The sequence below is a fragment of the Euprymna scolopes genome, chromosome 35, assembly GCF_053919585.1.
Source record: "Euprymna scolopes isolate OS-2025 chromosome 35, ASM5391958v1, whole genome shotgun sequence".
In the NCBI taxonomy this organism is placed as follows: Eukaryota; Metazoa; Mollusca; class Cephalopoda; order Sepiida; family Sepiolidae; genus Euprymna; species Euprymna scolopes.
In genome coordinates, this window is record NC_136516.1 from 36,741,886 (window position 1) to 36,765,580 (window position 23,695).

The 23,695-nt window shown below is 36.2% G+C and overlaps 1 protein-coding gene across 1 annotated transcript in view; it reads left to right on the plus strand.

Moving 5' to 3' along the window:
* LOC145259821 (uncharacterized) overlaps positions 1 to 7,932 on the plus strand; it is a 52,497-nt gene extending 44,565 nt beyond the window's left edge. Inside the window, exon 5 of the mRNA XM_080117622.1 lies at positions 3,064 to 7,932. Coding sequence (XP_079973748.1) covers positions 3,064 to 3,650 — 587 coding nt within the window. The 3' untranslated portion in view covers positions 3,651 to 7,932. The remainder of the gene's footprint in view (positions 1 to 3,063) is intronic.
* Positions 7,933 to 23,695: the final 15,763 nt, after the last annotated feature.

A 23,695-nucleotide genomic window follows, 5' to 3' on the forward strand; every position in this document is an offset into this window, starting at 1 on the left:
ATGTGATCTTAAAAATGTTAACTAAAAATGTAAACTAAAATATGTTAACTTACAAATTTTAACTAAAAATTGTAAACTTAAAATGTTAACTTAAAAATGTTAACAGAATAATGTAAACTTAAAAATGTTATCATAACAATTTAATTATTGATGTGCCGTTCACCTTAAGTAGTCCAATTTACCAAATTTCCACTACTAACGATTACTACGATGTTGCCCCATTGGCTACTGTACACTCATTAACCCTTATCCTCGAGTGGCCTCCAGGCCTTTATAAGTGGTGACTCGTTTGTAAAAAAAAAAAAAAACTTAGAAATTATGACATGTAAAAACATCAGGTGATTATCTTGGTGACGTATGCTAATAACGTTATGTAAAGTGGGACATGGTCTCTTTGAGATACATGGAAATTAGTTAGTGCTTAAAGTTTGAAAGAGACAGACAGAGAGTCGGACTGACCGGTCGTAATAGCTCAAGGCACCCGGTGAAGAGAGGAATCCAACGCCTATCAAATGTAAGTAAACTAGGACTAGGGTTGCAGCTTTTCAAGGGGAAAATATCCGGAATAAAGTTTCCGAAATATAAACTGAGGCTTTGTCGTCCTTGAGGAGAATTTTCATTGCAGCCAAGACAACACCTAAGATAGGCCACATACATTTCCCGATTGGCCAGATGTTGAAGTCCAAATAAATGTTATTTGTTTCTTTTTTATGAAGTAAAAGTATTTATGCATATTGTTGTTCCGTCATAGGCTGTATTTAAATATATATGCACACACACAACGAAATTTAGATAGACGGTCACACGTATATAAACACTATATACGTCCCTGTTATTCGTAGCAATCCAGCGATGCATTTTGAGGGGACTGACAATGGTTCTGTTTTCATAACGGATCGGTAGAGAGCATGAGCTATACAGCGGCGCATCTCCGATCTCGCTCGTTGAACATTGTGTTACTTTCAGACATGACAGAAGGTTTCTATCGCTCTTATACACAACTGGTCAACTAGTAAATGGTTTGCTCCAAAAAAAAAAAAAAAAAAGAAAACTGGTTTTCATCAACTCTCATAACTATTCAAGAACTCTGCACAGAACTACATCCAGGTACGCCTAATTTATAACTTTTGCGAGTGCGAAAATATTTAATATCCACTATTTATGCCAAGTACGTAGACGATATCCTTATTCTATAGTTTTTTTAGAGACGTCGAACCTTTAATAAAAATAAATCGCACAAAAATCATCATACAAATATGTGGTTTATCCCAACGATTAATTTTTGGAATACAATTTCAGACATATGACCCTCGCAGCTCACACGCATATTGCATAATCTAGATGTCGAATTTTCACAAACTCCATGGATTAACTTAGACTATTTTGACAATAACACGTCGAATTTTATCTTTTAAGTGCTCTATTGTGTCTGATTGACCAGCGTTTTATACCACTTTACATATCTCAAAGAGGTTTATCTAATGGGGTTAAATTCCATAAACGATGTAGCCAGTTGACAGGTCCGTTTCGTGAAATTATTCGTTTATCAGATGTATTTCTCAATAAATTGATCGTATAATTTGCAATTTGCTAATCCTGCCTGGACACCAGTCCTTTCTATGGAAGGCAGTACTTACAAGGCGTAGGTTACAAGACTCAGCATTCCTATCCAGTCGCGGTTAATCACCTGAAGAAGGCCAGATGATGAGTTGGCCGAAACGTGACAAATATGGAAGAATTAATTCCTTCGCCCTCAACTCGCACGTTTTTTACAAGAAGAGGTCGCTTTTTTCGTCGACATCTTTTCAAGTCATCGTCTCCGTTGGATTGACTATACGCTTAATTTCATATAGTAGCCATATATTTTTTCATAACTTATTATCTAGCTCTACGTATGTAAGGGAACCTGGGGCAAAACGAGATACTTCAGGGGGAAAAAAACTGTCGAGTCAAAGATAGCATTGACATATAAACCATATTCTGTGTACTGAACATTCAAAGTATTGGAAAACAATGTCACAAAAAAAAAGATGAGAAATTATTTTCTAAAGAAATACATTGTCCCGTTTTGCCTCATGCTTGGGGAAAAACGAAACGAATCTTGGTTTGAATAAGTCAGTCTTCACAGAGCTCACAAATGAAGATTGGGGTCTTGTTACATTCGTCTAGACCTGCACAGATGTAGTGTGCCCATTTCCTACAGTCCCCTTGACAGGCTACCCAGCTTTTTGCACTCTCAGAGTACAGTTCCTCACAGATCAAAATAGATAAATTTTGAATACTTACCCCTTTTTGATGTACGGGGCTGAATAAAACAATGGTAGACGTTGGCGGCAAGGCGTTACCACGTGATCTCTTGATCAGACTCCTCACGAAAGAGGTCTCTCTCTCTCTCTCTCTCTCTCGCTCTCTCTCTCTCTCTCTCTATTTCAGTTATCTGTGGTGTATCGTTTTACCCCGCTATCTCATTTTGCCCCAGGTTCCCCTATCGAGCACTGCTGAAGTAAATACTGAAAATTTACGCATAAAATTATATGTTTGTATATTAATTCATGTGATTAAACGAAATAGATATACTTAGCTCCTGTCTTGATTGCCATATATATTTTCATAACATATATAGCGTGTCAGGGGCGATGGAAAAATCAAATAAAGTGCTCAATTGTGAATGTGAGAGTTGAAAATACAAATATTTATTTCAAAACTATGTATACATATTTCAAAGGCGTACCAGTGGTTTCATTGCGTTGAATCAACCATGAGAGGCTGAATGGAATCATCACAAATTCATCAGCAACTTTGAAAAAGCGAAACAACGCAAAATAAATAAGCAGAGAAAAAACGCCGTTTAACGGGTGGTGGTTTTACTCGGAGTTCCCGATTTTAAAATAAACCTAAGTAACCGACGCTAATCGATTCTGTTTGTGTGTGTGTGTGTGTGTGTGTGTGTGTGTGTGTGTGTGTGTGTGTGTGTGTGTGTGTGTGTGTGTGTGTGTGTGTGTGAGAGAGAGAGAGACTTTATTATCTGTATATATATTTAAATTATTTCTTTTTTTTTTCCAGGTTCTGTTTCTTTTGGATATGATTTAATGACAATGGGAGCTTATAGGGCTCGCATGATCTCACAGTTCATCAGTTCTCTTCTTCCTTACACGGGCTACGGAAGATTTGGCGTCGTCTCCTATTCCGATTGTCCGGAAATCATGAACGTCCCGGTCACATCCCTAATAAACACCACCTCCGAAGAAGCGAGCCGCAGCATTCCGATCAACAACTGGATGCCCGACCTCTCCGACGTCGTCCAGAAGATGAGGAAAGACCTGTATTCGGCGACGCGTCATAACGTCTACCGTGGACAGAAGAGTCGCCAAAACGCGGTTGTCTTTGTTGACCCGGCGGTCACGACCATCACTCCTCGACTGATCCGAGAGACGCGGAAACTGAAAAGACAGGGTTCGAAAGTGTTTGTGATCAACGTCGGTCAAGGGCAGTGGTCGCAATCTTACCGGCTCTACATGATGAGTAGCCATCCTGCGTCGCACTACGTGTACAGCTTCCCAACATACAACCACCTGCTGCACAGAGTGAAACACACGCCCTTTAAATTCCGAGCTTTATGTAATGGCTACGTGCCTTCGTATTATTACTAAAATAGCGAATATATAAGCGGAACAGATGACCTTACGAATACGACTCTAAAAAATGAAAATCCTTAATCCGAGTCACAACAGAATTACATCTATAGCGTTCAAATACAGAGTAGCCTGACCCCCACCCTCGCAAAAAAAATTGCATCCCATATAATAGTTAACACTCAGAATCCTTTCTTCAATGAAACCATATTTGGGATAAACAAACTTCACTTATCCCCTAAGTTAGTCTGTCTGTCCGTTTCATTTTTTCCTCAGAAACTATTCAGCCGATCTGTCTACAATTTTGTATAGATCTTTGTCATGATAATGTGCAGCGAACTAAGTATTATCGTGTCCGTTCGATGCACAGTTAAGGAGTAATAGTGATTGATATAGATTAGCACTTAATCCAAAAATGAACACAATTTTAACCATATTCAACTATCAAATTGGCACAAGGCACGCATTCTAAGTCAACAGCCTATAACGTTTGGCCATTTTTTAAGTGGCTAAAAGTCTAGACCGTCAGTAATGTCTTTTTATACATTGTTTGACATGAAGGTTTATTAAGCTTGAGAAGATATACACGAAAAAAAATGTGGGCGTAGATGGAATTTCATTTGTACCAAATATGATTGGATTGCGAACATTCTTATAAATTATCGCGTGGATGACATTTATTCAGGTCACCCAGTACGTACTAATATCATTAAGCATAACATACACAAATGTCATAAAGTAGAACCCCGGGATATGGTGACCCCAGGATACGTTTTTTCCAGCTTCGATTATAGATAATGTGCTTCATTTTGTTACTAATTTTTAATGCCGTATCCCGGGGTTATACTATTATTTCAAATTAATTATGCAGATTTATACCTTGGATTATTAAGATTATTTCAGACATTTCGACAGATACACTCTACGATCTTTTATGGGGGGAGTTGTATCTTCTAAAAATAAATAAACCTTCTTGTTTAACCTCGGGAATCGTACGGAATTACGGATCCGATTAATTCATTGAAGTCAAACAGTCTTTGCTTTTTCGGCGTCTAATGATGTACGAGAGGGACCCTATGTAAATACCATGCGGGTTAGCAAGTATAAAGTTTGATATGTGTCCGATAATGCTGTAAGGAAATTTTGAATATCGCCAAGAGCGAAATCACTCTCTCCCAAAGATGAGTTAAATTTAATTTACATTAAAAACATATTGATTGTTTATTGGCTGTCTCATTAAGTTTGAAGGTTCTTTCCATAAAATTAACATGTTTCAGAAAAATATGAATTGTGCTTTAATAATGTGAAAGAAAAAAATCAGAAACATGATCACGGTGATATGTTTAAGTAATAACTAGTGTTGGGACGATTATCGGAACTGGGAATCGAAAAAATCGTAACTTTTAAGGATATTGAAATCGATATCGGAGTTGAAAACATCGATGCCAAAAAGCAATTCTTTTAATTGACTTTTAAAAATTATGTTTGTTTAAAACAAAATCCTTTGCTGCTGGTTTTAATGATAAAAAATAAATATTGATTGATTTTTAATTAATAGTAAAACTAAAATTAATAGGTCATCGCTTATAAGTGCATTTTTACGCTTGGGACAATCTCTACATATTCAACATGTGTTTTTATGATAACTGGGAAAAAATAAATACTTCATAATTAAATATTTAGAGATTTCTAAAGAATTGGAATCAGAATCAGTAATTGTACTGGAATCAGAAATTTACTTCGGAATCAGTAATTGTATCGGAATCGGGAAAAATATTGGAATTGTCCCATCACTAGTAATAAATTATAATGATTTTAATGTCTCTTCTACAAACCATCAAAAACGTTTCGCACCAACCTGTTAGATAGAAATACTTATAACTCTAGAAATAGTATTAATACCATATTTACCTTTAATCATATTACAGGCCGCCCGGTGTTGCCCGGTTGTAAAATACGCTCGAATATGATATTTTAATTCTTGCAGATTCCATATTTATTATTATATAGTCAATTATCTATTGATTATTATATTGTACCCAATATATAGTAGTGATTTCAAAAGTTTTAAAAAATATGACTTAGGTGCCTCTAGCTAGAATCGAAACCAAAACAATTAGCGCCCTATGCTTAGTTATTGCCGGTTGAGTTAACGTCAGACGGTTAAGAAATAGTTTACAACAAACTGACTTAACGTATCAATGTATAATTACGGATGCGCATAAGAACACTTTAAGTCGACTTACACCTGCTAAGTTCCATTTTTTAATCAATTTTGTACCCCTTAGCAGCCATTTTTTTCTGACTAAAAACTCAATCGAATTTGTTCCATAGGTTCAAATCCCCTATAGATAAAAATTCAAGTCAGTACACCAAAAATTGACGGAGTAGTTCAGTAGAAACCGTCCCTAACACAGACAAACAGTCAATGTCATTTTTCTATATATAAGACAACAGTCCACAAAAAAATGCAATCATTTAACCTGCCTCGCGCCACTCTACGACCCTGAATCTCTTCCGATGCACTTTGAAAAAGTGGAGACAGACAGACAGACGCATAAACACAAGTGAGTTTTATATATAGGATTAGTATTGTTCTAATTTACTATTTATAAGTATTGATTCCCATATTTTCTTTTATTTAATACTAGGCCTACTTAAGAGCCCTATTGTCAATCAACATATGTTCTGCTTTTTTGTGGTCCTTAATCTATATCCAGTGGTGAGGCCCCAGCTTGTGGGCTTTGGCGAGTGTGGAGCCACCCTTTAATTGCCATTGCTCCCAGGTCCACTCTGACCCGGAGTGGTAGTACCTGTTACGGTCCCAACTATGGGTTAAATAGAAACCGACTTGAAAACAAATATATTCTATTAAAAAAATTTTCTTCAAAATCTTTGGATTCGGCATTAAATAACATGAAAAGGGTTGATATGCCGTAAAATAAAAACAACAACCTGCTTTTTTGAGACGACGTTACTTCGTCCCATACACGTAGGTTGTTCCCTTTTTTACTTTTCATATACGATCAACCATATTTACTTTTAAACCACCCTACACATACCTGACACCAACAAGCGTTTTTTGGAGTCCTCTATAGCCCCCGAGAACTTGTCACCTGCAATTTTAACTGCTTTATCTCCAAGGTTTGCAAAAAACAAGTTTTATTTGCACGATAAAATGTTCGTATTTTGCTGTTTTTGACGAAGTTCTGAACCGAACGAAACTCGTTAGGCTATGAAACCTTTCGATTTGTCTTAACTAACACATCAAACCCTAACCCTAACCCTAACCCTAACCCTAAATCTTCCTTAAAAATGATTTTAGAAATGAAAATAATTGGATTACCGTCCTCAACTATTGCTGGCAATATTTGGGGGCAGTAATATTTTTAGAATATTTTTATTTCCAGTAGTAATTCATTGAACACACACACACACACACACGCACACACACACACACACACACACACACACACACACACACACACACACACACACACATATATATATATATATTAAGAATGTGAGAGATTATATAATTATTTCATTAGCCAAACAACGTTGCAACGCAGAAGAGCCATGGCAGCTAACAAATCGGAAGTTAGACTCGAGTTTCGCCCTTATTACGGCTCATCTGTTAGACATTTTTAGATATTGGGATCGGAAAAATTTGAACTTCTTTTCCAATTCCAAAAACGATGTTTTATTTAGGTTTTATTTTATTTTTTTTATTTTTTGTTTTGTTTAAAACTTTATTCTTTAATATTGTTGTCAGTTGTAAAAGATATATTGATTAAAATCTCACAATGGGTTTACAAAAGTCTTGTATACCATGCATAACGGGAAAACACTAAAAAATGTTAGTCAAATTGAAAATATGTATCCGGATTCAAAAGCATACGAGGACTCTCCGCTAAATCCTTTTCAACAAAATGAAATTCTACTGACGTTTTAGGCGATTTTAGAATCGGAATCGGCAATAATATTGGAATCTGGAAAATAGAACAGAATTGTTAATTGCATCTTGATCTGGAATAATATTAAAATCGTCCCATCACTTATATATATATATATATATATATATATATATATATATATGAACTTCCCCGTCATATTTGCCTAAAATGCACAAAATTTTCGTTTAAACTTTTGTATATTTGAATAAATCTTTATTTATATCTAATATATTTAAATTTGTGTTTGAGTTCCTCTATTATTTTCATGTTATTTATCCCCTGCTTCAGTTCTGTTCCTTTTTTTTTATGGGTTCGTTAACAAACCAACTAAGAATAGTAGGTTCAAGTGATATACAGTGAAGAAACTGGTCCCTTTTGTATCAACGTGGATTTCTGTTGAAAATAAAAAGTAATAAAAAGAAACGTGATTTATAGAATGTATGAAACAAACGAGGAATCTATATATCTATAAAAGTGAACGTGTCTATCTGTCTGTCTGTCTGTCTGTCTGTGTATCAGTGCATCTGTGTGTCTGTATGTGTACATTTCCCTACGCAATAACTCTGTCAATTTTTGTCTACAGACTCGAAATTTGATATACAGGGTACTGAGATTTGGAAAAATCGAGGTGATCGGTTTTCGGTCAGAAGTTAGACGATTAAGGGGTCAAAGTTTAACGATTTGACCTTTGAGATCTCTGATAAACTCTTCCGACAATTTTCGGTCTAAACACTTAAAATTTTAGATATAAGTTCATTGGACATGGATCTAACTTAATAACTTAATTTGAGCCCAAAACAATAAATTTTAAGGGGTTATAATAGGGGTCAAAGTTAAAAAAAATTCACCGTTTTTTTTCTTTTTTTTTTTTGCTCAACATACATTTCCAAATACCCAGACAACGCCGGGCACCCATGCTAGTTAAAAATAAATATATAAATGTGAACATAAATTTATAAATAAAACTTCAATGTTTCTAGTGAGGAAAGTAATTAAATTACCGCCCTTTCTTTCAACCAACCGAACTTACGTTGCAATATTTTTGAGAAATGTGTGTGTATTATTAAAGAAAATTGGAAGGTTCTATTTATAGACACTGCTGATAGGAACTAACCAATCAAATAGAGTCATGTTCTGCAAGCAACCAATTAGAAACCGGAATTACTCCATATATAGGATGTCCTAATAAAATGTATACACTCTTTAAATAATTTCAACTTGCTACATGAATACGCTATGCCACGTTCCCAAGAGATGTTTAGGAATAAATAATGCCACTTCCAGCAGGACGGAGCACTTCCCCACTATCATCGTGTCTAGGGCTATGACAACAGCATATTCTTTTCATGGCGTTGACTCTTGAGTATATATGCAGGATGGAACACTTCCCCACTATCATCATGACGTAAGAGCATATCTTGATAGTCACGTCCGAAACAGGTAGTTAGGACGAAGAGGAAGTATTCAGTACTGTCCACGATCACCGGATTTGAGCCCTGCTGGATTTTTCACTTGGGGGGGGGCGATGTGGGGGGCATGTTAAACACAGGGTTCACACCACAAAACTTGCTACAATAAATGAGTTGAAAGCAACCATTGAAAGAAGATGTGTCAATATACCAATTGAACTGATTAGGAACATTTTCGATTCAATCAGTGAGCGTTTTCAGCTGTTCATGTACCACAATGGCCAATAATTTGAACAGTTTCGATAATTAACTGGTTTCTATATTTGTTCACAGTATTTTGATGTATGAAACCTTTATTTCTTATAATAAATGTTGATTTTATGGCCATTTAAAGAATGTATACATTTTATTGGGACACCCTGTATTACTAGAGCTTTTAGAATTCAAGCACATAATTTTTCGCGTCCACGCAAGAAAGATTTTTGGTCTTTGCCTGCAAACTTTTACAGTTCAAGACTTTTACGGATTAGCTACTCACCGAAAACTATTCTTTTTTTCATGACTTATACAGATTAGCTACCCATCGAAAACTTTTCTAAAATTAAACATGGCTTCTAATTCAAAACCTTGCGTTTTAGATAAAATATTTTTAAATGGCGTCTACATATGTATTTTTTCTTCTTTTCGCCGAAAAAAGGATTATTGGCAGTTGGACGTAAAGCGCCACTATTTAGAATCATCTTCCACTGCGGAGAGTTGAGCAGCTAGCTGTTCGTCCACATCACATTTAAACGACTTCAGGTTAGTATAGTCAGGAAACCAAGGAACTTATACGGAATTCCAAATTTTAACAGTACCAGGAAAATAAAACTTGTAGAAAACTCGAGAGTAAAAAGCTCCCCGGTATCTAGGATCCTCAACAATGAAGGGGGGGGGGACTTTACTGCTTGTTGTGATAACCGGAGGTATGTACGGTGGGGGCACAAGTTTTACGAGTTATGAATATATATATATATATATATATATATATATATATATATATATATATATATATATATATATATATATGGTATTATCAGAATAGGAACACAGATTAATTAATCATGAGTCTTACAGAATATTTTAGGATATAATCTATAATATAAATCTCACCTGTCTGTTTATATGTATGTATGTATGTATATATGTATGTATGTATATATGTATGTCTCGCAAAAACTTTCGACACAGGCGACGGATTTTCACGAGATCGATATCATATTGAAGCTCGACTCTTCGGACGACAAATATCGAAAAATTACCCCAAAACAATAAGTTCTTCACCCTTAACTGGACACTTTTCTACAGGGAGGAGTCGCTTTTTTCACCGATCTTTTGAATATCGCCTCTTTTCGTTTGTTTAGCATTAATTTGAACCTACGCACTTCCGGTTTGGCGATGGGCGCAGCAACTAACGCGTCACGGTTTTTTTTTCACTTTCATTTCCTTCTTCGCGTCACGGGTTCGAGCCTGCCAGCCTACTACAACTTCTTTTTTGCTCAACACAAACCTACAAACACTTGGGCAACGCCGGGCACCCCGGCTAGTCTATAATATAAAGGGCAAAAATCTTTTTAAATGTATGTATGTATGTTTGTATGCCTGCCTTAAACTTTCCACGAAGGGGGACGGATTTTCACGAGATCGGTACCGTTTGGAAGCTCGTCCCTTCGGACGACAAATATGGAAAAGTTTGCTTAAAACATTAATTCCTTCACCCTCAACCGATCACTTTTCTACAGGAAGAAGTAGCAAAAAATCGCTCCTTCATGACAATTTAGCCAAACACGCATGCGCAAAAACGTTCTTTCTTGAATTAGTTTAAATATTAAAAAAAAACGACCGAACTTCGCTCATGCGATTATAGACCAGCCGATATAGTGGCAGCTAAAATTACAAAGTCGGTATATTTTTGAATCGGCGTTGCCGTAGATAAATAAATATCTGGAAGTTTTTAAAAAGTTGTATTTGGGGTCAACTGGACCAGGTTTCTGCCAGGGACGTACATTTTTCAGCTTCTTCCAACACTATATCAGCAGGCGAAACACGAGTATGTGGTGTGGTCTAAACAAAGAAAGTAATACGGTGTTACTAGCAGAGTGAAGAAGTACATAGTTGTGATCCTCATTCAATCCCGAGCAACGCCGAGTATCCCTGCTAGTAACTAAGAATAATGATGGCAAGCTGTGTGTGTGTGTTTGGTATCTCTATACGTCTTTCCGTCCGTTCATTCGATCACTATCGAACTTAATGCAATAGATGACACTACTGGGCAAATTGGGGCGAAAAGTGATAGAAGGAGGGGAAGAGAAGGAAATTAAGTGCTAATTACATCCAAAGATAAAGTACGTTTGCCCAACTTGCGAGGTTTTGGCCAGAGTACTTTTTCCTGTATTAACAGAGTGCAAAATCGACTTCGAAATCTAGTGGAATTATGCTCTTTTATCTTCATTGAAGTTTTTTCTCATAAAAGAAACGTTGGTAGTCTCTCTGTACCCTGTCGTTATTTTTATGGGAGGTACTCGACTGAGCTCCGATTCTTAGTTCCTCCTTGAAATACATTAACGTTATGTTTTTACTACGCTGTCACCGCAGGTGAATAGAACAGAAGGTCGGAATTGGGCAGAATCAGGACAACGCCCCTTAAAGAAACACCACTCGAGCTCTACAAAAATGACTGAATAGCCCTGTCGCGATTCCTGGTGAGAGCAGCTTAGACAAAACGCAATAAATTTGCTCCACTCAAAAGACAGAAGTCAAGACCTGATATAGTGTACCTCCTGAGGCTAGATGTTTCAGCCTGTCAGCTAAAAGGCCATTGAAATAGCTTAATTTCTTTCGGGTTGAGATCAGAACCTCGATGTGCGTGCGCACCAATCATAACCGAATACCAAATGAATGGCGCGAGGTGTGCCTTACTATCACAATGGACAAACACATTTCTCTTTTCATGTTTCTAGCGTCAGGTTTTATTTTCCTTTTGTTGTATTTGAGTGTTATTTCGCAGCTCAGGTGCATCATAATTTAGAACGGTATGGGTCGGATGCGTGGAAAATGGAAATGTCATAAGTTGGGCATCTTGTAAGTTGAAATCGTGGTTTCTGTGACAAAGAGCGTTAAAGTCATAAGTCAAGTACCTCGTCAGTTGGGCACGTCGTAAGTCAGACACTTAGAAACTCAAGGAATCACTGTAACTAACAGAATTAAAATTATAAGTCGAATACGTCATAAGTCGAGTACGTCGTAAGTAAGGCACATGTCGGACACGTCGTAACCCGAGGAGTTGCTGTAACTAACAGATTTAAAGTCATATCGAATATGTTGTAAGTCGGGAACGTCGTAATCCAAGAGGTTATTGTGACTAACAGAACTAAAGCCATTGGTCGAGTATCTCGTAAGTTGTACACGTGGTAAGTGGAGCAAGTCATAATTCGAAGAGTCGCTGTGACTAACAGAACTAATGTTATGAATCAAGTATCTCGTAAGTTGGATACATTTTAAGCCGGACATATTATAATCTGAGGAGTCGCTGAAAGTAATAAAGTAATCGTAAACGAACACGTTCTAGATCTAGTACGTCGTAAGTAAAGTACGTCTTAATTCGGGCACATTGTAACTCGAGGAGTCGCTATAACTAACAGAACTAAAGTCATAAGTCGAGTACCTCGTAAGTTGGGCACGTCCTAGGAGGTTGTAAGTCGGGAAGTTGCTGTAACTACCAGAGATAAAGTCATAAGTTGAGAACTTCTTAAGTTAGGCACGTCGTAAGTAAGGCAGGTCCTAAGTCTCTCAGTCGCTGTAACTAACAGAGCGAAAGTCATAAGTCGAGTACCTCATAAATTTAGCACGTAATAAGTCGGACACGTCGTATCCTGGGGAGTCGCTGTGACTTATACAGCTCACGTCATGTCAAATATGTCGTAAGTTGGGAACGTCGTAAGTCGTGCACGTCGTAAGTTGGGAACGTCGTAATCCGAAGAGTTGTTGTGACTAACAGAACTAAAGTAATTAATCGATTACCTCGTAAATTGGGTACGTCGAAAGTCGGACACATTGTAACTCTATGAATCGCTGTCTTACAGAGCTGAAGCCATAAGTCGAGTACCTCGTAAATTGGACACGTTGTAAGTCAGACACGCCGTAACCTAACGAGTTATTGTGACTAACAGAGCTAAGCGATGCGTCGAATACGTTCTAGATCCCGTACGTAAGTAAGGCACGTCCTTCATCGAACACATCATAATCCGACGAGTCCGTGTAACTAACAGAGATAAAGTCATAAGTCCAGTACTTCTTAAGTTGGGCACGTTGTAAACAGGAATGTCGTAACCCTAGGAGCTGCTGTGACTAACAGAGCTAAAGTCATAAGTCAAATACATCATAAGTTGGAGCTGTCGTAAGTCGGGCACGGCCACCTCGTATTCCCAGGAGTTGGTGTAACTAACAGAACTACACTCATAAATCGAGTACCTCGTAAGTTGGGCACCTCGTAAGTAGGAAAGTGGTAACTAACAGAGCTCAAGTCATAAATCGAGTATCTCATAAATTTGGCATATCGTAAGTCGAACATGGCGTAATCTGAGTAGTCGCTGTGACTAACAGAACTAAAATCATGTTCAATACATCGTAAGTTGGACACCTCGTAACTTGAGGAGTCGCTATGACTAACAGAATTAAAGTCATGTTCAATACATCGTAAGTTGGAGACATAGTCAGTCGAACACGTCGTAACTCGAGAAGTCGCCGTGACTGTGATAGAACTAAACCATTACATAAATGCTTAACATTCTCGAAGTGCCATTGCATATTCTTATCTTCGGGATTTTTTTTTTTTTTTTTTTACTTTTTCGGTTTTCTTTTGCTCTACATTCAACTAGATTCTCACCAGTATTATTTTTCTAATGCATCATCATCATCATCATCATCATCATCATCTGTCCCATAATTTTAATGACTGTGGGGTCGCCAAAGCTGACCTGGCAACCAGCTTTCTCGATCTCTCCTAAATTTCCGTTAGCCTGGGCGTGTTATTCAGCGCTAACCCGCTCCACTCGCGAGCGTTATACTCCACCTCTTTCGGGTATAAAACGCGGACGCCTCCGTTTAATTCAACTGCCATAATTTTGTTTGTATACAATTACAATTAAACTCTACGCTGTTGATGTAAATGCTGAAAATCCGTATACAATATTTTATATCACAAAATACTTCATGTAAAATTAGTTAATGGAAATTTAGATAAGCATGAAACATGCTAGTCAAACTAGGGACACAAGCACATAATTATTCACACTTCCTTTTTTACTAGGCAATCGCCACTTATCCAGAAGTAAAGGTCACTCAAGGATGAAGTTCAATGAGTGTTGAATAAATGATTAGACAACAACGCGATGATCGATAATAGAGGAACTGGGATAGTATTTGATTATTTAAAAGGACAGCTTTAAAGGAACTTGTCTATATTAGATTTGAAAACGGCCGTGTAATAGTTAGCTGGGAGCAGTCCCGCGGTATTATGTTCTATGAATAGAAAGTTCACGGAAGAAAACTTTGTTTATTGAATTTGCGTTTAGTTTTAAGCACAAATGTATAATAAGAGGAATTGTTGGCAGTTGTTGTAGCTAAACAAGTGTCTGCTGCAGATGTTCTAGTGGTGTACTAGAGATAGGAGCTCAATCGAGAACCTGCAATAACCGCTCATTATTATATATTTGTGGACTATGATTTTCATCTTTTATAGTTGTTGTTTCACAACGTTTCGTTCAACTATTCCTCTGGCCTTCGTCAGATGGTTAACCGCGACGAGATAGGAAGGCTGAATCTTCAACTGTATCTTCAGTAATTACTGCCTTCCATAGTTGTTGTCGTCTCACCACGTTTTGTCCAACTAATTCTCTGACCTGCTCTAGGAAGGATTGAAACCGCTATCTTCAGACAATGCTCAACCTGATGAAGGGCAAAGAAATAGTTGGTCGAAACGTTGTTAAACAACAACTACAAAAGATGAGGATAATAATCCACAAATAAATGAAATATGTAAATTACTCATCTCAAAAGAATTCCAATAATTAAATAATATATATCTATATATCTCTATCTCTCTCTCTCTCTCTCTCTCTCTATATATATATATATATATATATATATATATATATATATATATACATTGGTAGTTTTGTTTTTGTTTATATCCGTTAGAAGCGCTGAGTGAAATTTGAAGAAGAAAACATGTCTAAGTACATTTGAAGCCAAAACTGCAACGCGAAATTTTTTTATAAAATAAACGGGTGTTTATTTTTAAAGAAATATATTTTGGAATAAGACTCCTTTGTCAATCTTTTTTACCCTCTTCTTCCTCGACATAATGTAATGGAAGGTAGTTCGATGAAGAGTCCACGTGATGTTGTTAACTGCGGGTTTTTTTTATGAAGCCGTATAGGTGGCGTGTGGACGCGCATTTTGAAAATCTGGGTAGTTTTTTTTTGTTTATATCCGTTAGAAGCGCTGAGTGAAATTTGAAGAACAAAACATGTCTAAATAAACTACCCAGATTTTCAAAATGCGCGACCACTCGTCACCTATCCGGCTTCATAAAAACCCCGCAGTTAACAACATCACGTGGACTCTTCATCGAACTACCTTCCACTACATTATGTCGAGGAAGAAGAGGGAAAAAAGATTGACAAAGGAGTCTTACTCCGAAATATATTTCTTTAAAAATAAACACCCGTTTATTTTATAAAAAAATTTCGCGTTGCAGTTTTGGCTTCAAATGTATTTATACATGTTTTGTTCTTCATATATATATATATATATATATATATATATATATATATATATATATATATATATATATATATATATTTCAGCTAGGAAGATATTCAAAAATTTAGAATAATTGAATTTCAACAAGGGTCGGTGATAGTGCTCAATCAAAGAAAGCAAATTATATTTTTTATGCTTTATGTGAATACAGTCATATCTTGCTACGATGTGCAGACCGATTCAATCATATTTGATTTCATCAGGCAAGAAAATTTAAAATACAAAAACTTGAAAAGGTTCCAGACCTTTTCAAATTTAGAGGAAAGAAATATTACCATGACTGGCAATAAGCGAAAATTAAAGTTCTTATGGGTTTAAATTGATTATGTAATTAATTTAAACACATAAGAACTTTAATTTTCGTTTATTGCAAAAATTAAATATAATTTTCGTAAAAGAATGTTGGCTATCATAGTTGTTTCCATCATTATTTTCTTTTTGTTGTAACGATGAAAACAAACACTTATTTTATTGAAACTTTTTTTACCAAGAAAACATTAACATTTGATTTTCGTTCATAGCTGTTTCCATGTTTTCGAGTTTAAATAAAAAGAAAAAAATTTTTTAATATTTCTTGAAAATTTTTTTTTATATAATCAAACTCATTCCTGATATTCATTAACGATAATATTGTGTCCGAGATGGGTATATTTGCTGATGATACAACGCTCTATAACATGCACGAGGGAAGAACGGATGTACACAAATCTAAAACAATGGCAGAATCCTTAGAAAATGACGTCCAGATTCACAGTAGAATGGCAGCCTTAAATGGATAGTAATATTTCGTTCTACTAAGACGAAGCTGCTCTCCTTTAACAATCAAAAGAAGCCTTCCCAACCACCGATAACCATGACAAATAATTTGAATTTTTGAGAATTTTTCCTTCAAACTCCTCGGTTTATCATTCACAAGTAATATGAAATGGAACAAGTACATTGAGGACTTGGTGAAGGCTGCTACAAAGAAGGTGGGTTCCCTCTGTTGTGTTAGTATATCTATATATTTATGAAAGTTAAATTGCCTGTCTGTCTGTCTGTCTGTCTGTTTGTGTGTGTACATTTCCCTACAAAACTACTCTGTCAATTTTCTGTCTACAGACTCGAGATTTGACATGAGGGGTATTGAGATTTGGTAAGATCTTTTTAATCGGTGTTCGGCCAGAAAATTGGCTGCCAAGGTGTCAAAATTCACCGATTTGACTTTTGAAAACTCTACCAAACTCATCCGCCAATTTTGGGTCTAAACACTTGAAATTTTAGATGTAGGTTACTTGGACATGGATCAAACATTTTAATTTCATTTGAGCCCAAAACAATAAATGTTAAGTGGTTAAAATTGGGGGTCAAAACTTAAAAAGTTTTACCAAATTACTAAGCCTATTTTTGTTCTAAACAATTGAAATTTTGCTTAAAGTGTATTCAGACATAGGAACAGCTTTTTAATTGGCTTTTGGTTGAAAATTTAGCTGCCAATGGATACAAAGTTCAAAATATTTGACCTTTGCGGTCTCTAGCAAACTATTCAGCCAATTTTTGGTCTAAACATTTGAAATTTTATATAAAGGGTATTCAGAGATGCAGCAAGCTTTTAATCAGTTTTTGGGCGAAAATTTGGCTGCCAAAAGGTCAAAGTTGAAAGAGATGACCTTTGCAGATTCTACCAAACTCCTTCGCCAATGTTGAGTCTAAACAGTTGAAATTTTAGATATAGGTTACCTGGACATGAGTCAAACTTTAAATATATATATATATATATATATATATATATATATTGTGACATGATCTTTAAATTGGACTATGTATTTAAATCAAAATTTAAATACTTAATTTTAGGCTGACGAGAAATATCGTTTTTGTTCTTTATATTTCGTCACCTAGGTAAAATAAAACATGATTCTCACAAGATAGGCTAGTGCAGTAGTCGTTTTGGAACTGAGCGAGGGTCTACTAATGTACCTCCTCCCCTTTAAAACTTGCAGAGATTTTACCGGCTGGAGATTTCGTCAAGTCTATTTTTAGACCGGATTGTGAAGCAGAGAGGAAGAGGGGAGACCGGAGGAGTTATAGCTTCCTCTTTCCCTTATTTTAACTGGACACTAGCGGAAGTCGCTTTTTTTTTCGGCTTGGGCTGCCGATCTGTTGAGAGGTCTCTCTCCTCGTGTGAGGAGGAGGGAGACGACTTCTTCCCCTCATGCAAAAAGGAGATACCGATACACGAGACGTGTACGGCGCAACCTTCCCCAGTAATGCGAGAGAATGCAATAAATTTACTTTCTCACGAAAGAGACAATGGCTTCTTCCAATCATGCGAAAGAGATATGGATGTGCCGAACGCACGATGTGATATCTTATCCCTCATGAAAGAGACAGATATATAACGCGCGAAGGAAATATCTTGGATTAACTGCATCGTCGTCGAGTTGTGAAACACCCCAGCAAAAGCAACAAAAAAAGGGGGAAAACAAAAGTGAAAAGACTTTGATTACCCCCCAAAAAGGACTTTCGCTCATTTCCATACACGTAGATATACTTCAGATTTGAATACATTTCTTTTTCTTTCATTAAACTCTTCTTCTTTTTTCTTAAATAAATCTATTTTTGTATTGTTTGGAAAAGTGTTTGTTATTTCGTTATTTCCTCGCATCTTTTATTGTGTTCGTCCTTGCGTTTCCATCCACTTGCTTTATTATTTTATTTTTGCTGTGTCACATATGCGATAAAGAGAAAATACTTGGGTTTTTGCTTTCCCGTAAATTCCCTTGTACCCCCCCTTTGCGCAACGTGTTACAAAGATAAGCAGTTTTTATTCTTCTCGGAAATTTCTTATCATACCCCTACGTTATTTCTTGCTTAAATCCCCGCCTTTTATCGCATGTGTAACAATATATATATATATATATATATATATATATATATATATATATATATATATATATATATCATAAAGTTATGAACAATACATAGGACCCGAGCAAAGCCGGGCTAAACTGCTAGCATGTTTATATTGTCATTTTTCTCGTTTTTCCTTCTCTATATAAGCTCCACCTCAAATGTTGCGTTGTGTATTATCCCAATAATTCTCCTTTTAACGAATTTCTCTAATTCTTCTCGGTTCCCATGCATATACGTCTTATCTTCTTGTTTTATTTTCAGCGTTTTGAATTAATCATCATGCAGTGTTTGCGTCGGCTTTTTATAGCAACTTTTCCTGCTGCTTACCGTAAACTGCCGGAAGATGCCAACGCTACTTTGGGTCAGGTTTTTGATTATTAGTCCTCTTTCTCACTGAAGAGATGTTTCTAGTCTCTCTCTCACAAACACACACACACACGCACACACGCACACACACACACACACACACACTCTCTCTCTCCCCCTCTCTCTCTCTCTCTCGCTCTCTCTCTCTCTCTCTCTTACACACGCACTGTACTGTATCATTATTTTCATGAAAAGTTCTCGACTGAGTTTCAATACTTACTTTCTCCTTGTTACAGTCAGAGTAAAAACACGTATTGCACTCATAACCCTCCACCTGCATAGCATCAAGCAACATTACCTTATTTGGTAAAACTTCTCACCTATAGAACACATTGCCGCGGAACTACTTCCTTATTGATTACAACTTAGTCGTCTTCAAATCTAATTAACTACTTCTTGTCCTAAACCGTTCCATAAGTTATCAAACGTATGTCATACCGTTGATCAATATTAGTACTCACATAGTGTTCCTCATCTTTCGGCTGACACTCATCTACATCTCATTAAACTTTATCCTTGTGAGGCTATTGTATTTAATATGTGCAAGCCCAATAGTAAAAAAATAAAATAAAATCTAACTTTGTTGGAATGGGAATCGTTTTTTTTCTTCTGCATGCAAATTCTTGCTGTTAAAGTTTACAGCATTTCTAATCTGGTTGAAATTAAAATCTGAAATTTAATGACGTCAACGCTGTATGATTTATAAAACTTAACAGGGGGAGGGGGCGTCTATGATATTTGATCGTGTTAAAATAAAGTTTAGACTTACAGCTGTTCTTTTGGCGGCTTGCTTGCGACTATTACTACGAGGGGGAAAAAACTAAAATAAAATTTAATAATCGGCAGGTTGAGAGGGTAAAATGCTATTTGAAACTAAAGCGCGACACCTACAAAAATAGAATGATGATGATGATGATGATGATGATGATGATGATGATGATGATGATGATGATGATTTAACGGAGAAAATATTATTTCAAACTTGACAAAACTATAAAAACTTTCTTTTAATCGTAAGCATGGCAAACAAACGAAAATTCCTAATGGGGGGTGTCTTTTTCTCGTCCCTGCAACCTTATTCCCACAAGAAGAGACGTTGTGAGCCTGCCTCTGCTTTATCGTTATTTTCATGGCAAGTGTTTGTCTGAGCTCCCGTCTATGCACCCCCTGTACTGATATTCACGAAAAACACTCGTCTAGCTGAAACCACTATCAATAAGTTCCCCCACTCTTTATCCGTGCCTAAACCTAAACGTAGATTCCATGAATAAAGCTTCTTTCTTAGACCTGCACGCATGTGGAACTCAGTTCCGTTTTTCTGCTTTCCAACTGACTACAATATGGTCGTCTTCAAGTCCAACATAAACAAGTTCTTGATTAGCCATCGCTTTAAGTTATCCAATTTACCAAATTCCCACTACTAAAGATTACTGCGACATGTTCCCTTTGACCATTATACACTCATTAACCCTATCCTCGAGTGGCCTCCGGGCTTTGATAAGTAGTGACTCCTTTGTAAAAAAAAATATTGTTTACTTTCACTTTATCAAGGCTCATACGAATTTTGAAGAAAAACACTCATCTATCTGAAACCACTATCAATAAGTTCCCCCACTCTTTATCTGTGCCTAAACCTAAACGTAGATTCCATGAACAAAGCTTCTTAGAACTGCACGCCTGTGGAAATCTGTTCCGTTTGCCTGCTTTCCAGCTGACTACAACTTGGTCCTTTTGAAATCCAACGTGAAAAAATTCTTCATGAGCCGTTCCTTCAACTAATCCAATTTACCAAATTTTCATTACTAACAATTACTTTTCCATTGACTAGCATACACTCATTAACCCTTATCCTTGAGTGGCCTTCGAGGCTTGATAAGTGATTAATTCTTTGTAAAAAAAATTATAATTGAAATTTAAGTGCGACATACCAACGAAAATAGAATGATGATGATGATGATCATCATCATCATCATTCAACGAAAAAAATATTATTTCAAACTTGACAAAACTATGGAAACTCTCCTTTAATCGTTTGCATGGCAGACCAACGAAAATACTATTTAAAACATGGCGTGACAGACCTACAACTATTCTATTCAGAACTTTAGTGTGACAGAAATAAGACAATGTTATTTAGAACTTTAACGTGACAAAAGTATGATAATTCTATTCAAAACTTTAACGTGATCGACCTACGGCAATGCTGTTTTCAAGTTTAGTACGACAGTAGTAAATGCTATTTAAAACTTTTGTGTGACAGACCTATGAAAATGCAATTTGAAATTTTAGCCTAACACACGGTAAAAATGATTTTTGACAAACAAATGAAAATGTTATTTAAAAATTTAGACTGACAGACAGACAAAAAATGCTATTTTAAACTTATGTCTCACAAATAAACGAAATTGCTATTTAAAACTTTAAAGTTAAAAACCTACACAATGCTTTGGATCTTCAGCGTAACACGCTAACGAAGAATTTTTTGAAACTCAAGCGTTACAAACTAAAGAGAATTTTTCTCAAATTTAACCATGCAAGAGCAACGAAAATGCCATTTTAAACTTAAGTGTGAGAGACCGACAGAAAATGCTTTTTAAAGCATGATATACCAACGAAAGTACTATTTGAAACTTTAGTAGTGTGACAGACCAATGAAAATTGTATTTTAAACTTAAGCATGACAGACCATGAAAATCTTATTTTAAACTTAAGCGTTATAGACCGCTATTATCTTAATTGAAACTTGAACATTGGTTTTTGTACCAACAAAAACGATATTTCAAACATAACTCTAACTGACAAAAAAAGTAGTTGAACTAAAACGTTCTGAGACTATCTCTGCTCTATCGTTATTTTCATGGCAAGTGCTCGATTGATCTGTAGGATATTCAGAAGGAATACTCGTCTAGCTGAAACCATTTTCAATAATTTCCCATATTCTTTATCTGTGCCCAAAACTAAACGCAAATTTCGATAAACAAAGTTTCTTCTCTAAAATTGCCCGTCTATGGAACTCTATACCGAAATTCTTTGAGTCGTGTAAAACTGAATGTTCTGGTTTTCAGATGATTTTTCTGTTCTGTAAATAAACAAATTTCTTGTTGTTTAATGCTGACTTCAAAATGTTATTTAATATCGTCAGCAAACTGAAACTGTTCCGATTAAAAAAAAATGATGGTATAGGCGCCTCTTAAAGTTTGTAACATTTAAAATCAAGTCGCAACAGATTTCGACACTAAAGAGACTCAAGGGCGGATATTTGATTAGTTTAAATAACTTAAACCGAATAATGGTCACTCTATAAAAACAAGATGATGCGCGCTTTTTTTAAGCGTTCGCTTGATTGCCACGTTGAACTTGTAATAGCATTTGTATTTCTAAACATGTCGATTTAATAGATGTGTCATAATTTACATACGTCCAAATTTCAGTGTGAGAAATGACGTCTGTTATGATTAAGTTTAAAAGTGTGTTTAAATTTAAAGAGAGACTAGCGGGGGGTCTCAGCTTTGCTTAGTCGTAAAATACGCTTAAATATGATATTTTAATTTGTTTAGATTTCGTATATATTATTATAGGGTCGTTATTTCAAAAATACAAAAAATATATATTTGGTTGCCATTAGCTAGAATCGAAACCGAATGCAAAACTGCAGCGTTCAAAGCTGGTGACCTTACTACCGTACTAACGTGACAGACATATGAATTGATTAAAATTTTAAAATTAAAAATAAACTAAGATGAATGTATAAAATGTATAACGATTTCTTTCTATTTTGGCCCCTCTCTTTGACCCCTTAAAAACTATTTCAACCGGCTAAAAACCAATAAAAGAACGGTCCATAAAAAATCCAATCATTTGAAACCCCTAGCGCCGCTCTATGACGTTTAGTTTCGGGAGAGATAAAATTTGAAAATATGGAGACAGACAGATATATATAGCCTTTTATATATTAGAAAGATGTGAACCTTGGGTTTGTTTTGGGCAGTCTCGTAACTTCTTTAGCAAGCACAAAGGTAGAAAAAAATCTAGGAGTACAGATGGATTCATGTCTGTATGTTCAGCCTCATAGTCTTAAAACAGCAGCTGCGGCTAACAAGTTGGATGGCATGTCATCGTTTGTTTCCATACATGGACCGTGTTATATTTCTGTAACTCTATAAGGGGCTGATCTGTCCAAAGCTAGAATATGTCACATCAGTACTGTCACTGCGATATATGCGTGGCATTGGAACCACAGAATCAGTGCAGAGGACGGCTAAGAAATTGGTCCTTAATCTGCAGGATCTGTCCTACAAGAAGCAACTGAAGCAACTGGATCTTCCAACTCTGGTGTTCCGTCGAATGAAAGGGTGATGCAATCCAAGTTTTCAAGTATCTGCATGGAGAATACAACGTGGACTGTCTCAAGATGCTTCCGTTGAAACAAAATTGTAGAACTCGTAGGCAGTCCTTGTGTTTAGATAAGCAGCGACATCGGAAGAGGACAGTTGGGTCTGTTCGAACAAATTTTCTCTCCCAACGTGTCATGAATGCGTGGAGCCAGCTACCGGAAGAAGTGGTATCTGTAGAG